Here is an 18,614-nt window from a genome sequence, read left to right as displayed (position 1 = left end):
ATCAAAGCTGTGGAGTCAGGTTTTTCTGGAAACTTAGTACCCCTCACGTCTGGTAAACAGGCCTGCAGCTGTGTGGCATTTGCTAAACCATATCTGAGTAAAGAGGTCCTTGTACTGCTCATGGTTGTGGTCTGTCACTTGCATGGCTCCACTCCTGGGTCTGTGACAAATTCTGCCAGTAGTTCTGTGTCTTGAAGCAAGTCTGCTGATGACACTACCACATTCACCTGTAACATCTGACTGTTTACTACCAACCTGACTGACTGGATTTGGTATCTTCCCTCCACATACCCCAAGAAACTGCTTCAGAGCTTCCTTGCCACGATCTGCTGCCCCCCCCCAGTCTATCCCATTAAGACTAATATTACAGCCAGGTGTTCTATGAAGGGACGTGCTGGAAGAAAAGCAAACATTAACTGGCTTCGTCCACTAAAGGAAGCACCAAAACCTGAGGAAGCAGCTTCCACAACCACTCCACCCCCCTCTTTTAACATGGCACTTTTTAACATTCGATCTTTGTCGAACAAAACTTTTATTATAAACGATTTTATCCAAGATTATAATATTGATGGTCTTTTTTTAACAGAAAGATGGCTGAGCACGGATGCATCTACTGTTCTCACAGAGGCCTCTCCAACCAATTTTAGCTTTGTTTTTTCAACCGGGGAGGGCAAAAAGGGTGGGGGTACTGCATCTATAAAGTCCAACTTCTTTGCAGTAAAACAGATGTCATTCGATGAGTACCCAAGCTTTGAACATCATGCCTTTGTTTTTAACAGCCCTCCAGTTTTATGCATCACAGTGTACAGACCACCCAAACCAAGCTCTGTTTTTATTGAGGAGTTTTCTGAGTTCTTAGCATCTGTCCACACTTCCTTTAACATGATTTTAATAACAGGTGATTTTAACCTGCATATAGACAGGAACTCGGACTGTTGCACCACTCAGTTCTTGGACTTGCTTGCTTCTCTTGATTTTAAACAATAATTTAAAAACAATAATTGATAGCCGCTGCAGCTCTGGATGGGAAACTGTATCCCCACTTAGCTGTGGTGGAGCGGTCCCCGCCTATGATGCTGCATTTGGCTGTCTATGCAGCTGTCCACTGGGAGGGAGGTTCCAATTATCAGCGTTTCCAACGTCTTGCTTTGGTGCTCAGCCTATTTCTCATTGTCTTTTCTCATCAGTTAGGGGGTGGGAGGTGTGAAAGGAGTGGGGGTCTAGGTACGGGGAGGGGAGCCCTATTTTTGTGCTTGTTTATTTTAATCGTCATGCTTGTTTTTATATCTTGTTGTGTTTTAATGTAAAGGAGTTTGTGTTATATTTTTATATGAAAAGTGCTTTATAAATAAAGTTTTAATTTGATTTGATTTGATTTGAAGGCGTGCTATGGCCAGGTGGTGCTGCCGTTGTCCATTAAGCAACGTTGTGTGTTCATGGCTGTTTGAATGATGAACTTGGAATGACTTGATGGCAAAATCGGCTTTTTAGAGCCTTAGAATGTTTAAATTGATGCCATGTTGAAAAGGTTTTTCTTTCAGAATATTTTGGGCCAAATTGTGTTGTGTTTGTACCCCAATACAGCTGCAACTCCCAATCCTGAACATCTGAGAAGTATGTTTGTTACGACAATAAAAACAAATTCCACTGAGTTTTTTCACAATATCTCGAACTTATTGTGAGTAGTTAATATGTTGGCTGGCGTGTGTCTGTTTATTTAGGACTGAGCTGCATTCGCTGTTCTGATAAATCTATAATGTGAAAGAGGCGGCCTCAAGAGCAGTTTCCACGGAGACTGTTGCACGTCATCTTTAAGCGGTTGCCATGATCCTCCTGACGTCAAAGCCCCTTGCAAGGTCATTAAGAAACCCCCTGGCAGGGTTGCTATGGAAACTGCGGGGAGGGGAGGGTGAAATGAGGGTTTTAGAGGAAGCGGAAGTATCAAAACAGGCGGAAGTGGAACTGCCCTGAGGACCCAAAGAGCGGAGGACGGCTCGAAGAACTTTAATCATTCAGAGAATAAAGTCGGGATCACCAGTACACTTTAAATGTGAGTTCATGATCATAACATTTTATTCATTGGCTTATACCGGCTATCGAGTTGATATATCTGCCCACGAGCTCACGTACCTCATCCGCGGAACGTTCTTACTGCGGTTTGATGTTGGTTGCAAAAAAATAGGCCAAGAATGTAATTAAATGAAAATAAATGGATACATTTGAAAATCGCAAAGCAAAAACATACTGTTGGGTTGTGCACGTTAATTTGAAGTCGAGATGAAGCAGCTATACGCTTGTTTTAAGGACAGAGACTACTCCCTTCCTACACGTTCAGCGCGCGTGTCCATGTAGGGAGGGTGAAGCATTACTCAGTCTCAAGCTGGGCCATTTTGACAACAGCGATCGAGCCCCGACCGTCGAAGAAACACGTTCGACATTTAGCTATTGGTGCTTGGCACATTCTTGAACATGTTATCCTATAGCATCCACTAAATGCAGACCAGTATCATGTAAGAAGCCTCGTTGGTTGTTAATTGTGGTTTTAACGGCCAGTGCCGTGGCGTAATGGAACGTCAAAGGGAAAGCTAACATGGACCCAAGAACATGTATGAATATTAAAATAAATGTGAATCAGAAAGCCCAAGAGTTATTTTTTAATGCATACGATTTATTTGTTTGAAGTGCTTTGTTCGTATACATTTTTGACCTTTTGCTCGCCTAGCAGATTAAATTGGGTCAAGTCTTGCTAACAGCTAAGCTATCCTCCGTAGGAGCTCGGCTGTGCAGTTAGCTGGCTTGCTAGCTAACTGACGTTATCTTGTCCCTCTCCATCTTAAAATTCTGAAAGGACATATAAGAAGGGAATAATTGTCAGAAAACATACATATCAAGCATAACTAACTATGTTTGTGTTGTTGGCTGTTTGCATTAAACTAGAATGTCCGGGCCCTGCCAAAGATTGTCGTGAAAAGGCCCCCAACCCTGCTGCATATCCGCGTTTTTGATACCTTAACGGGTTTTCACCTTTCCATCGTACCAAGTTTGTACATCGCCTGAAGTGTTTTTCGCATCCATAGCGAATAACTACTGCAACATTCACTACATGTTATATATACTTTTTCGCCTGTTCCTGTTTATGCATTAGCAAAAGAACAGTCCTCTTAGAGAGAAAAAGAAAAAAGGTTTGTTCAGAAAATATTTTAATCATCTGACCCTAACTTGATCAAGCTGTCATAAAGCTTAAACTTTAAACTGTTTTGATAGAAACAACTTAATTGATTCTGAATGGGAAATGTTAGCAGCTCGCCAGCAAACACGAAACAAAAATAAAACAGGAGTCGAGGAATAATGATAATCATAAAAAGAAGAAGAAACAACGGATTCTAAAATGAGCTGCATTGATGAGTTGAGTGACTTTAGGTTAGATAAGTTTAATGGAGAAAATGGATGAATAAAACTGTGACTATTAGCTCTTACAGCAGTAAAACTCTGTGGGTCCACATTAGCATTCGTTCTGTGTCCAATGATTGTGATTGATTATGATTGTGTTGTTTTTAGCCCAAAGGAAAAAAACTGTAGTTTTATTTAGGACATAGTTTCTGCAGAGTGGCAAGGGTTACTTAGAAATTCACCTCTGAACTGTTGGTGGGACTGTTGCCCACTCTTCATCATCCATCTGTTTACATGCTCTCCTGCTAGCTTACAGTCCCTCAGTGTGGTAACCTAACATTAGCAATGCAACAAAAATGGCGAGCAATATTGGAGCTTTCCAGCCGTACAGTTTAGATCCAGATTCCAGCTCAGATCCAGATTCCAGCTCAGATCCATTTGTCTGCAAGTGGATTCATCAGAATGGAGCAGAGCAGGGAGCTTGTGGCTTGCCATAGTAGCTTCTACATCACATTTCAACTGCATCTTTCATTTGCTCCTGATTTACGATTTGAATAAATACCAAGAAATGCTCAGATTTGGCTCTGGTCTTTGTCTCCAGCATTGTTCCACGCCATCAGAATGTTTTGCAAAGTTTTTAGATGCATCTTCTCTATCTGTGCTCTAAACATCTGTGCATTTTATTATTCTGTATTAAGGGCTTGAACCTGTGACCGCTCCTTAATATAATTCATTTGGGATGTGATGTGTGGGATGTGGATCTGTAACGATGAACGTTGCGCTTTACATCGAGTTTCCTCAGTGGGGGGGTGGTTTTGGGGAACTAATTTATTTTGTACCTTTCACGAAGGTGTGAAATTGATCCAAAGTCATTAGAGCGCTGCCGTTGGCTCACAAATGTCCGCTAAGTCCACTTTACCTTCTTTCTGAATTAAAATCAAACTATAAGCTATCCCAGTAAGCACAGCAACGCATATATTAACACTTTACATTTTCCAGTACTGAAACCAATCAAACTTTATTTCTAAAGTACTGTTCATGTAATAATATAACACTGCTGTACATTAAAAAGAACAAAATGAATAATATGAAAAAAACAAGAAAATTAAAATAAAGAAGCACAAAATCAATAAATAAATAAAAATAGGGCCCCCCTCCCCGTGCCTACACTACCCCCACTTCTTTCACATCTCCCACCCCCAATAAGAAATAGAAACAGGCTGAGCATGAAAACAAGATGTTGGAAACGCTGATTATTGGAACCTTCCTCTCTGTGAATAGCCGCATAATCAGCCAAATGAAGCATCACAGGCGGGGACCGCTCCACCACAGCTAAGTGGTGATGCAGGTCCCCATCCAGAGCCGCAGTGCTGAACAGCAGCCGATCCAGAGGGAGAGGTCCCAACTGAGGAAGCACCGGAAAAAACCCCCAAAAAAACCAAGTTCTTCTTTGGCGAAGTGAACGTGTGCGAACGGCATGGGCGGCGCCCTTTGTGCTAACTACCAAAGGGAACATTATTGCAGACTGTATGGTCACATGTCTTTTCACACATTGGACTGGAATGATGGACTGAACAGTTCTTGCTTCATCACGTGTGTTTTGTCTGCTGTGATACACGTGTGTTGGTTTTTACAGTGCAGTATTCCCCCCTTTTTCACGGGGGGTAAGGAGAACCATCCTTTCCCCTGCGGCCGAAGAATGTCCTTCAGCAATCCTTTCTCATCAAAAACCCATCTGAAACATTCCTGATGCTTTAAAGAACACTGGAAGATTGCTCAACATAAAGATTTTTTTTTAAATTCAGACCAATGGACTGTAACGTGGCGTACTTTATAAGGCACATTAGTAGTGTCACGCTGTCGCTCTCTGCCTTAAAACCAGGAGTCCGTGCTCTGGATGAGGTTTATTCTCCCTGATTATCTTACTCGGTGTATCAGCTGATCAGCTTCAGAGTCAGCTGATGTCATTTTTCTTTGCAGGGGCACAAACTTTGGTCATTGCGATTCAGGAACATGTCGGAATAGTGGAAATATTCCTTAGCAGCCGGCAAGGAAGCCGACGGGCCGACTTGCTCTTCATCTCCTCCCCCCTCCCACCAGCATCTCCTTCGGATGCAAAAGTCAAATACAAGCGTCTTGGCTTGAGAGTAAAATAAACCTACCGCACCTCAATCCAAATGGTATTTCCCAATACCAATTCGATTATCGATTTGTCATTTTGAAACGTTTTAACGGTATAGGTCGATTAACAACTTGCTTTAAACGGATTCATCTAGTTGGATAAATTGCAAAATTGATTGTTGCAACCCTACTGTTATCACATTGTCTTGGGTTATGACATTTGACTATTCAACAACTCTTTGTCTGTCTATACTTTATTGCTTATCACACTCCCCCCCCCCCCCCATTTCCACAACCATGTCAAGCTTTGATGACGTTCTTAATGTGCACACAGTTTAGTTTCCTTTTTAATTTTTAGTCATTTTCCTGTAAACATAACCCTGTGTGTGTTTTTTGATGTTGCAGCCTAAAAGATGGATAAGAATGATCTGGTGCAGAAAGCAAAGCTGGCAGAGCAGGCCGAGCGCTATGACGATATGGCGGCTGCCATGAAGGCTGTGACGGAGCAGGGCTTGGAGCTCAGCAACGAGGAGCGCAACCTTCTGTCTGTTGCCTACAAGAATGTGGTATGGCAGCCATTGGGTTTGTTTCCAAAACTGATAAGATATTGGGATTCTGTTATCGGCTGTTTCTGATCCTTTTGATCATCTGACATCACATTTATGAAAAGTTAAGGTGGAGGCGGGTAGGGGACTAACAACATATTGGCGCATCACTTTCTCTTCCTTTACAAATGACACAATGACCGATTAATGCCGAATACTTTTTTTTATTGACTTTTTAAGAGAAATAGTTTTACATTTATATAAATCAGGAGTTATTTTTACTGTTGCATTATGATATAAAAAGGATACCTTTTTGGTGTAGATATTCGTTCATCCAGGTGGATTCCATCAAAGTAATGCATAAAAGGGAAAAAAAAGTTTATCACCAGTTTTTGGCACCACTGTGTGCATGTCTTTTTCTAATTTCAGATATTTTTGGTTGTCATTTATGACCTCTGTAGGTGGGTGCACGCCGCTCATCCTGGCGTGTCATCTCCAGCATTGAGCAGAAGACAGAAGGAAACGAGAAAAAACGGCAGATGGCCAGTGATTACCGTGTGAAGATTGAGGCTGAACTCCAAGAAATCTGCCATGACGTGCTGGTAAGGACCAGGTTTGGGGGAGAGGAGAGGGGAGGAGATTACTATTTGGTTTTTATCTTTTTTAAGAGCACAATATGTAATGAAAAACTTTTAAAGTGGTTCTCAAGCTTTGGGTTTTAATTTTCAGGTCAGAATCTACGAACATTTTTGGGATCCGTACAGTTTAATTTTTTATAGAACTTAACACAACAACCTTTTACCCAATATTTCTTCCTGAAATTTATCTCACTGGTCCAAAAAGGTTACATGAATTTCAGAAAATAGATTTTTTTAAATTCTAAAATCCAAAGCCAGAGAATATTAAAACTTGTATTCTTGAGTGCGTTCTAGTATTTCTCTTTGCGATGCTCAAGCTAGTGGCAGCTCCCAAAACATCTGCTGCAATGTTCTGCAACATTTTTACAATGTTTTAAAATTTCTAAAGGAGATGTTAAAAGAAAATAGGTTTTAAAGTCCATCATAAAAAAAAAAAAGACAAAGCAAGGAAAAAAAAAATCAAGTAAAATCGAATTAAAAAGGAAAATCAGCTATTTTATTTCTTGGCCATATCGTCCAAACATCCATCTGAGATTGCAAATTTTTACTCACATTCTGTTTTATTTATTTTTTTAAGAATTGCACACCACACAACATTTCATATTGAAAATAATCATGATCCAACTTCTGCCAGAGATTACGCTTATTTGTACGGCTGGATCTGCAGCGCTCTCTCTCACCTCCAGAGAGCATCTCTCTCTTTTGACCTTTCTAGTTTACTTCCACGTGAGAAAGCGTGGCTGCAACGGTGCAGAGAAGACTGTGATGGAAACAAAGCATCTTTGTCACATTAAAGCGTCTCCTTCATCCTGTCCTGCTGCCTCATCACACTTTATTTTTTCTGCAAAGAATGAGTGTGCCCCCCCCCTTATTTTTGAAGTACCATCCAGGCTCCTGAGCTGTTTAAAGTACTGGAGAAGCTACATTAAGCAATATTGAAAGTAAAAAGCACTTTATTAACTTCATCATACTTTTAGAACCTTATTGGTTAAGGCACATTCATTCAAGAATTTAACTGCGACTCCTGCTGCTTCATCACCACGGTGATCAAAAATCCCCCACCGTCACAGCTCTAGTCCATATAGTGCGGACTGAACTTGGTATGTGGGAACAACATGCCAATAAATCCATATTTCTTGTTGGAATCCTGGTTTTGTAGTGTAAAATGCAGATTTCTTTTTTTCTGTTCCCTCACTGACTCTTTTCTGTGCAAAGAAACTTTCCAAAGATATATATAGATATAGATGGATAGATATATAGATAGTGTTAAAGGGCCTATGCCATGCTATTCATGAGCCTCTTGTAGTATAGTATAATAATATCCCTATAATAATAATAATATATTACCTTTTGGCACACAAAAGAACCCATTTTCTTTTTGTTTTCACAGCTCATTTTCCTACCCAGAAGTAAGACGACTCGATCTGAGGCTCCGCCCTTCCCTTCTTATGTGTGCCGCCCATTTCATGACATCAGCCTAGAGCCGGCCTCGGCAGCATGTCTGCATTTCTCCCACAAAAACAAGCAGCATCCAAACTTTTGCAAAGATGGATGTGACTTAGGGCTGCACGATATGAGGAAAACTTGCGATATGCGATATTAGAGATTAATATTGCGATAACGATATAATTTGCGGTATATAAAAAAATAGAAAAATGCCAAAAACATCATTCCCATTTCATTGCAACAGTTTAAAATTACGCTCCAAATGACCCTCATTGACATAGGTGACAAACATCTAACATAATAGGCCTCCATCTGATTGGTAAACAATGGGAAGGCGTCCATCTGATCGGTCAAAGCATAAAGGGATTTATTTGGGTTTATGATTTATCACGATATTCGCATTCTTTTGCGATATGCCTATTGCAGAGCTGGATATTGCGATAACGATAAATTTGTGGTATATTGTGCAGGCCTAATGTGAATGCTATGCATATAAATTGAAAGCGTTTAGCCAATCACGGCTAGCTCCACGGAGACGGTGATAGCCTGGGGGCGGGGCTGGCAGCTCAGTTGAACAGCTCCTAAAGCATTTAATTGTAACGGGCATAATTATGAGATTCTGTACCTGTTGCCATGCCATACTGTTACTAAGAAGGATGTGCCGTCTCACGTCCTATTTTACTGATTGGACTTTGTCTTTCTGGTTCTAAAACCTGCTGCCTGTTTCTCTGTTTCAGAACCTGCTTGACAAATTCCTCATTCCTAATGCGTCTCAGGCAGAGAGCAAGGTGTTCTACCTCAAAATGAAAGGAGATTACTTCAGATACCTGTCAGAGGTGGCCTCTGGAGACTCTAAAAAGGGTAAGTATGGATTCAAACACAATATGCATTATGTTTTGTGTGTTATTCTTACCCCCAGTACATGTAGTCTTGCATTTTAAATGTATACAGTGCTCTCCAAAAGTATTCCCCTCCCTTAGTGTTTTTTTGTATTTTGGTGCCTCACAACTTGGAGTTAAGGTGGGAAGTTTGATGATTTGCATAATACAATTTACAGAACATGCCCACAACTTTGAAAAGTTTTCTTTTGTGTGAGGCAAATGACAATTTCAAAATATACAGAAAGTCAACATACAGAACTGTTCACCCCCTAAAGTCAATAGTCTGTAGAGCAGCAGTCACAGCTCCAAGTCCCTTTAGGTTCATCTCAGTGAGCCTGTCACATCTTATCACTGGGATTGTTGCCTATTCCTCCTTGTTAAACGGCTCCAGCTCCTTCAGGTTTGATGGTTTGCACATGTCAACATCACACTTTAAGTCTGACTGTAGATTTTCTGTTGGATTGAGGTCTGGGCTTTGGGCCATTCCATCACATTTGCATGTTCTCCTTAAACCACTATTGTGTTGGATTTGCTGTGTGTTTGGGGTCATTGTCCTGCTGGGAGGGGAAGCTCTGTTCTAGCCTCAGATCACACGCAGAGCTCTACAGGTTCGGCTCAACATGTCTTGTATTTAATGACCTTCCTATTTCCTTAAACTATGGCCAGTTTCCCAGTGCTGGCTGCTACCACCATGGGAAGATGGTGTTCTTTGGGAGCTGTGTTGGGTTTGTTCCAGAGGCTGCAACCTCAAAGTTACAAGATAAACTAGCTTAAAAAACCTGAATAATGTTTAGCTGGTATGTGTAAGCAATAATACCAAAAAGTTTGTGCTAGATAAGTGATAATGTGGAAAGAAGCATCATTTAATATGGATCTAGTTTAAAGTATATAGTGCACTTGCCATTTTGTAGGGGTGTCTGTATCAACAATTCCAAAACCCAGTGCCCTAGAAATGTCCCAGAAGTCTCTGCGAAAAACCAGTGTGCATTGATCGGCAAATATAGACCACAATGCATTGCGTCTGAACATTTTTACCCAAAAAATGTATTTAAATATTTTTTTAATAAACCATCTACGTTTTTATCTCCAGAAGACAGTGGATTTATAATCGTCACAACACGCTCATATCAATTAGATTTGAACTTTAACCATAAAAATAAAAAGTAGGGAGCATGGTGTCCAAATTGGTTTTAAAATTCAAGGCACCACATAGTGCCGCTCTATATCGTTTTTTAGTACTTAGGGTGGGAATTTCAGACACAGCCACATTTTTAAATGTATTTTTAGTCTTATCTATCCGCTGTTTTTAATGGAGTTATGAAAACAATGTCATTTCCCTTATTGTGGGATCAATAGTTTGTCTCTTCACGCTGTCGGTCAACCGTGACACAGCGCCCCCTGCTGGTTCATCACAGCGGAGATCAAAAATCCCACACCGTCACAGCTCTACTCTTTGGTATTAAAAATGTATCTATTAAGCTAATGTGTGTGTATAAGAAAACTTCATTTTTAGTGGCGTGTCCTGCAGAAGTGGGCAGAGTCATGAATGAAGCCACTGGTTTCGTCAGTTTGACTTTTGCAGATTGTCATGCCACGAAGACGTTTAGGTGCTTTATATCTGTGTGTACATTCCTGCTAAGAACAGGCTGCAGAGAAATGTTTGTGTGGCTTGTTCAGCAGGATTTTATGTTACAGCAAGTGTGTCTTTGGTCTTTTTATTGTGCTTCTCTTTAAATCAGAAGTATGCAGATCTTCAAATTGTACTTTTTAAATTATTCATACACCTTTTTCAGTTATTTGACGTCTACTACCTTAGCTGGTTTTAAAAATGTGAACCCAGGTCAGAGGTTTTAATAACAAATTGTGCTGACTCCAAGTAACTTGTTAGCATAATTGGTGAGTTTAGCAGCTTACAGTTAGACCTCTGCCCTGCACATAAATGGGGAAGGACTCTAGAATGTCTCACCAGTTCAGCCAGCCAATTAAAAAGGTTAAAAGCATATCTTATTCTGTAAATATTCCAGTTTCTTAAACACATTAAGCCTATATTGATTTAATCTAATAATACCTGTGTTAGAAGGTTATTTTAGCACCTAGGCTGAGATCTGGCTGCTATTATAACAATCATCCATGTTTCCTATGGCAGACATTTTCTGTCTGCCATAGGAAACATGAACTCGTAAAGATGGTTTTGACGTGTGCAGTGAAACCATGTGCAGCAAAGTGAAAGGAAGTGCTTTTGTCTGTGTTGGACAGACACCGTGGAGAACTCTCAGCAGGCCTACCAGGATGCCTTCGACATCAGCAAGAAGGACATGCAGCCGACACACCCCATTCGGCTGGGCTTGGCTCTCAACTTCTCTGTCTTCTACTATGAAATCCTCAACTCGCCAGAGCAGGCGTGCTCTCTGGCCAAGCAGGTGCATCCACATAGGCTCATGCAGATGTGTTTTAGAGATGAGAACACGTGTTAAGGTTCTTCAATTATGCATTATGAAACTGAATTAAACAACAATACATCTTCATGTAATTTCTGTAACTCTCCATTTTGGTTTGAATAGAAATGTTGACGTCACTGCCGTTGGTTTTCTGCAGGCTTTTGATGAGGCAATTGCAGAGCTTGACACTTTGAACGAGGACTCATACAAAGACAGTACACTGATCATGCAACTACTAAGGGACAACCTTACTGTGAGTACATCCTCCAACAAAACAGAAAAGATGGTCATTTGTGGAATTACCAAACAAGTCACTGGAATGACCTGTGGAATGTCAGGTTTACTCATTTACTTCAATAGGAAACAGACCTGTGCTTTTCACCCACAGTGTGCTGGTGAACATTAGACTGCTGTTGATGGTAGGAGGGCATGCAGCGGCACTAAAGGAGTTGGAGTGGGAACTGTGAATGTTGGAACTTTGATAGTGTAGACCAGAGAGATGGCCAATACAATAGCAAGGAAGGGTGAGACTGACAAAGGAAGACAAGTACAAATGACCCTTTATAGAAGGGGAAGAATATGAGCCTTTAAACTGTTCCAATGTTTTCAGACTTTTTAGCTTTTTAAATTGGTCGAGACTTTCTCAGTTAAGGTGTATAAGATACGATTTTTTTTTTTTTAGATATAACTGGAAATACATAGTCAGTTTAATGTTAAACAATACATTTTCCAAAAGCCTTTTGAGTTGTCCTGAATGAATTTGATTTGACAGTCAACTATTTATTCCATGCAGGCTACTTAATACTTTATTCCCAGTAAACAGACATTATGATCTTCTGGAGTGTTGCTTCCAAAACGTTTGTGTAACGCAACCTCTTTTAATTTTAGTTGAGTACCTAGACGAAGACCAAAGTAATAGGCTTTATGGAGGTGGTGGAGGACTTGATCCACCTTCTCTTCATCCTGGGTTAGATTTAGGGTGGTGGTGGTGTGGGCAAGGAGAATGCTGCTCTGACAGAACATGAGACCACTGTGGAGATGGTTGTTCAACTGAGAAGTGGTCAACATTTAAATACCCTGGCAAACTCAATGGAGGATGATATACATTTAAAGTTCCACTCAGATCACATATGATCTATTTTTAAAGTGTTCTCAGTGGTCTTTTCATTGATTATGCCGCTTTTAGCCAAATTTAACCAAAACAGTTTTTTTCTAGGACATAGTTTCTGCAGAGCAGCAGGATTTAATTAGAAATTCACTTCTGAGTTCCCACCATCCATCTGTTTGCACATTCTCCCGTAGGCTTACAGCCCCTCACACCACACACAGTTCTGATCCAGATTCCAGCTCAGACCAGGAAAGCAAAGACGTTCATGGATCTGATTTTTTTAAATGTCATTTTTTTGTCTGCTCCTTTACAACTATTTGAATGAAGAAATACTCAGAAATGTCATTTTAAGCATAATGGTTCAATACATGTCCTGAGAAAAATGCCACAAGAACCTGTTAGAAACACCAAGCTTTATTCTCAAATAAATCAAAGTCATCCATCAGCTGTCGTTCCATTTCACTAAAAGGAGATTCCCTTTAGCCTTTCCATTACAGGCCCATCAGTATTAAACCTGTCCAAAGTCACAGAGAAACCTCACTCATCCATTTCACTTAATCCTATGCAGTTTACCTTTAGATTATAATATAATCAAATGAAAACACAATTTTCATCAGAGTGGGTCTTTAAGTAATTATAGATGACTGCATTGTTAAAAATATCTTAATGTTCTTTAAGTATTATAAGTTGATATTTCTGATAAAGGTCTAGACTTCAGAACTATACATATACTTTCATGTATTCAGGTTTTTCTTGCATTTTCATACTTTTTACAAATTCATTGGAGTAGCAACTTCACCAGAGAAAATATGAAAATAAAGTAAATTCATGTAGTTCAGATAACCAAGGCAGTTCTCCATGATCCTTTGAGCTCATTAGGATGCTGAGTGCAGGGCCAAAGGTGATGTGATGCTGAATGCATTTGCGTTTCACCTGCACAGTGACTGAACCACGTTGGTTTAATTGTTTTTTTTGCTTTTGTCTGCAGCTGTGGACATCAGAAAACCAGGGAGATGAACCTGAAACTGGTGATGGAGAGAACTAGTGTGCACTTCAATGTTAACTCATCCCAACAATCCTATTCTTGTTTTTCTCTTCCTCTTTCTTCTCCTCTTTGTACACATAAGATACCTGCTCATTCCCGTGTCCCTTCTGTATAACCAACAGCATGAATAGTACTTGAACTTCAAATGTTAAATAAAATAAATTGAAAGAGGAAAATAAGTCCTCAATTCTTTCATTGGTCCTCAGCACTCATCCACCTTCCCTTCCTCCATCATGGCCCTTCAGAGCAGCCCAGCAATCTGGCCAGTCAAAAAACGAGCAGGAACAACTCCAAACATCGATAACGACCTTAAACAGGCCACTTTTTTTTAAAATCTTTTTTCCCCTCTTAATTGCATTTATGTTTTCCTAACATCTGTCCATTGGCTGGCCCTTCCCTGCTTTACTTCTCTCTTGTAGGCTCATGCAGTGTTCCATTCCTTCCTCCTCTTTTGGCTTTTTAGTGTTCTGGCAAACATGACTGGTTTCATTTTTACTTTAAAGAAAATAAAGAGGTTATTAAACAATCCATTTATTTTCAACAATCACTGTGATGCTTACTTTTTTTTTCTCCACTTCACCACCAAATCATGCCGACGAGAGAAAAACGATTGGAGAGGCGGGGCTTATCGGATAGCAATGTGATTCTGCTGAGGTTTATACAGAAGGGTCCTCTTGTACGGTTTTATTGTGACACTGCCAAACAAATGTCATCAAACACTTTGAGCTGGAGTTTTTAAATAAATCTGGAAAATTGAGCTTAAGCATACCATCCTTCTTATCCTAGACTGAAAGCATATTTCAGACATAAACTGGACTGTACTAGTCTTTTGTTTTGGATGTGGCTGGCACATGCAGGTGAATGTCAGCACCACTGTAGCTACATCTGATTCTATAGTGACGAGCCTCTTTCCCTGCTTGTTTTTAGGATATGTGCTGTAAATTTAATCAATCTTGTTTCTTGCAGAGAAAACTTGGTCATTAGAGCTGATGGTTAGTTGCTATTGTGTGCTTTGGTGTTTGACTGTTTTCTCCTTCTTTGCCATCATTCATTACATCCTTTTTTTAATGTTTTTTGCTTTTAGCAGCAGGTCTAGTTAAGTCTCAGAATGGTAAAGCATCTGAACATGTGGCTCAGGGGGGTGAATCCCACTCCCCCTGGACCCTGCTCTTCAAGCTAGATCATCTGAAGTAAATTCAAAGGAAGTAGTTAGTCGCCAGCATTTGTTTGTAAAGTGAAGGAGTAAAATTAAAGCTCATCAGCCAGGAAAAGTAGGAACGTTTTCCATTTTTATTTTGAAATCCCTGTTTCAGTAACCCGTATGCTTTTTCAGGCAACCTGCGTCAGAAATGTCTTGCATGCGATCGATCACTGCTACATTCTCAGTTTTTTGACCCCATGGTCTTTTGTTAAACCTCTGACAAAACAATTAAAGAACTGCCATGTGTTGCAACACCACCACTGTTTTAGCTTTTACTTTTGTGTGTCAGGAAATCGTCAGTGTCAAAAACCATGTTCATAAAGCTCAGTGACATTCCACTATAGTTGTAGAAATGGTCTGTAAACCAGAGACGGTTGTCATGAACCAACATCCAAGGATTTTTAAAAAATCATCCCGGCTGCTTTTTTCTTTTCCTGAAAGACAAATGTGCGTTCCAATTTTTAAAGAAAAAAAATTATAGATCCCACGCGATGGTGGATGTGGCAGTAAGTTCATGTTGCTCTGCTCTCTGAAGTCATTTTTGCTCAACAGTATTTTGCCTAAAATCAAAGTACAAAATTCATAACGTATACTTGCTTCTTTGGTGGTTTTCCTGCTTAGCCAGCCTGTGGTTGTGAGTTTTAGTAAGCTTGAGGACATCAGAAAAAGAAAAAAAACCCCAACAATAAATGAAAAACCCTTTCGGGACCCTTCTTCCACCCAGTTTATAAGAGTAATACTAGATTAGTGTATCTTTAAAAAAAATCAGACTCTTGTTTCACCTTACATGTTATAATCTGGACAAGATGTGAGATGATGTAAAATGAAATAAAGATTTTATCAGTTCCACCTCTGTCCTGCTCTGTATATCATCTTTATTTAACTGTTTCTGAAATGTTTAAACTGCCTAGAAGTCATTTGCTTCTTCTTCATAATTCATTTTGAAATGATCCCAAACTTTGGAGCCCCCTATGAGAATACATAAAAAAGCCCCAACCGACCATTCAACACTGAATGAAGTCGCATGAATTGTAGTGTTTCATGAGAAGAAAATATTTCTAGAAAATGCAAATGAACAAAACAATCATCCATTTACTGAACCCCTTTTGGGGTCATGAGACTGCTGGAGACTAATGCAGTTACTGTTTGGTAAAGGCAGGGTTCAGGATGCTGCAGTGCAACGCTGTCAGGAAAAAGTTCTATAATAAATATGCCGTTAGTTCATACCCAGGAGTCCAGATATGCAAGAAGAGTGAAAAAAAATGGTTTAGCTGTTTAAGATTTAGAAGTTCTAAGTTAATTTGTTAGCTGGCTGTTAATTTTTTATGTATTTATTTATTTAAAAGCTATCCCAAATGACATCCTCTAGAAAAAGGCAGTTCTGCCTGTAACAAGAAAACATTTTATTAAATAGGTGAAATATTTGTATAATATAGATATACATATACATAATCAAAGAAATGTTATATAATCAACACATATATAATCAATATATATATATATAAAACCAAATGATATCAAAATAAATATAACCAAATATAAAATAAACGTATGACTAATGAACATTAATATAAAATTATGTGAATAGCAAATCTATTAACTGTAACTATTAGAATAAACATAAAACTTTGTTATTGATAAATAATATATTAATGATCATAAGTGTTATAATAAAATAGAACAATAATAAAAAAGGACATTTGGATTCATAAAGGGACATTTTTAGGCAAAATAATGCAACCACAAGAGGGTGCAATCTAGTGCCTCTGTGTTTGGGTAAATGCAGGGCGTTTTGCCTAGAATGTCTAACCAAATAAACGTATAGAACAACCAATCATGTCAATCACAAACAGAACTTAACCTTTACCGGTGCTGGTGACCTACAGGGTGGAAATCCCTTCCTCTGGTGTTCATCACCGACAAGCTGAAGAAGAAACTCTTTGGAGCCAGGCTGACTTGTGGGACTAATAAGGCAGCTGACGGGTACCAGCAGTCCACGCCAGCAGCGACCCCGGCTTTTGGGGATGAACTGAGAACACCTTTTTGCTAAATGAGAAGAGAGAGGTGATGGGCAAGTGTGGGCTTACCCTCAAGCCCCCAGCTCAGCCACTTCCCAGAGTTCACCCCGGGGGAAAAGAAAGGTCCTGTTTCTATGGCTTCAGGCGGAAATGGGTCTGACTTTAGTTTCGCCATGCAGGCTGAACAGAAATTTGCCCTTTCTATGGGTCACTTGGAGAGGTAGAAGATGCCCAGACAGTCCTACTGGTTAACAGTATGCGGCCTGCTGCAGACCAGAATCTTCTTTGTTCTGCAGAGGTTTGTCTGGCCTCCAGCAGCCTCACAATCACAGTTTCTCTCAAGAGGGCGTGGCCTACTGGAATACTGACAATATTGCATTCATTATAAGCTGTCATTCAGGGGGGCAGTGGCTCAGATAATTAAGCAGGTCAGCCATAGATTGCGTGGTCGGCAGTTTGATCCCCGGTCCCCCAAGTCAACTGTTGTGTCCTTGAGCAAGACACTTCACCCTCCATGCCTCCAGTGTGGCTCCACAGGAGTGTGAATGCATATGAATGTCCCAATGATCGCCAGAGGGCCGCAGACGCGAACCGGCAGCCACGCCTCTGTCAGTCTGCCCCAGGGCAGCTGTGGCACATCAGTAGCTACCATCACCAAGTATGAATGAATGACGGACACACTGGAAGCACTGGAAGGGTCTGGAAAAACGCAGATAAATCCAATTCGTTACTGAAATGATTAAAACATTTGTAACCCATTTTGTAGATTTCAACAATGCAGGTTATTTTTGACAACATAATCCCCGCAAAAACAAGGCAACTCCTTGTACATGAAAACCCCGCTGCGACCACACGCCTCTGCTGGTCCATACGGTTCTCCTTTCTAGCTCTGCGTCCTGGCGGCGTGTCTCTCTCCTCCAGCAGAGTGGTCCCGCGTCCTCTGTTGTTGTCCTGCAACGAGGCTCAGTTAGGGTTCCGCCCACCACAAGGGGGCTCCATCAGTGCCAGTGCAGCATCATGTTCTCTCAGGGGGATGGGTCATTCCCATCTTCATCCTCTCCCAAGCGGGGAGACTGCACACAACTCACTCCACGGATCCGGTAGGGAGGGGGGTAACCTGGCATCCTGTCTGTTCTCCTTTCTCATTCTGGTGTTCTCCCTCTTTTCCTGTTTTTGTCCTGCTCTCTTATAAAAGCTGATCCATGCCAGCTCCACACCTGTTTCTAGTTCTGCAATTACGCCGGTGAGGAATTCAAGGTCCTCAAAATTTCTGCTCACAGCATCACAGTCCAGAACGAGGAGCCCAGAATTAACGCAATAACAACACACCCCGTCACAAATATGTGAGCTTATTGAGTTTTATTTTACATTTCAGCTTTGGTTGTCTAGCATCCCAAAAAAGAAAGACCAAAAAAACCAAAGCCACTACTTCCCTTTTGGGGAACACCAACTCCTGCTTTCAGCATGGAGTGAGGCTTCATCCGCCATCTTGTCTGCAGCTAGGTACTCTTGCGTGTATGCAGCATTCAGCAGCCAGTACTCATCTCATGGCTTAGTCACAATCACACTTACAGGTGGACGCGGGTGAAAAATGGGCGAATCTGTACGGGACACTCAGATAAACTGCACAAAATTTTAAGATCATAGACCACCCAGTGAGCCTGTATAACCCAAATGTTCATGCACATTTTTCTACGGGCATGCTGTGGCCGACAGGTTGTAGCGAACACCTAAACGACATGTAAGGGGTAAGGTTGAAGTAGGTGCATGCACATCCTATGGA

The 18,614-nt window shown here is 40.6% G+C and overlaps 1 protein-coding gene across 1 annotated transcript; it reads left to right on the top strand.

Annotated features, from left to right (window-relative positions):
* The first annotated feature begins 1,912 nt into the window (after window positions 1-1,912).
* LOC101154846 (14-3-3 protein beta/alpha-1) lies at window positions 1,913-15,662 on the top strand. Its single transcript, XM_004086118.3, has 7 exons — window positions 1,913-2,050; window positions 5,917-6,077; window positions 6,518-6,658; window positions 8,878-9,001; window positions 11,278-11,441; window positions 11,617-11,712; window positions 13,556-15,662. The coding sequence occupies exons 2-7, from the start codon at window positions 5,925-5,927 to the stop codon at window positions 13,610-13,612; spliced, it is 735 nt and encodes a 244-aa protein (XP_004086166.1). The 5' UTR covers window positions 1,913-2,050; window positions 5,917-5,924; the 3' UTR covers window positions 13,613-15,662.
* Window positions 15,663-18,614: the final 2,952 nt, after the last annotated feature.

This window comes from Oryzias latipes, chromosome 5, assembly GCF_002234675.1.
Source record: "Oryzias latipes chromosome 5, ASM223467v1".
Taxonomy (NCBI): Eukaryota; Metazoa; Chordata; class Actinopteri; order Beloniformes; family Adrianichthyidae; genus Oryzias; species Oryzias latipes.
The sequence above is the reverse complement of the archived record's forward strand: the minus strand, read 5'-3'. Positions and strand labels throughout refer to the sequence as shown.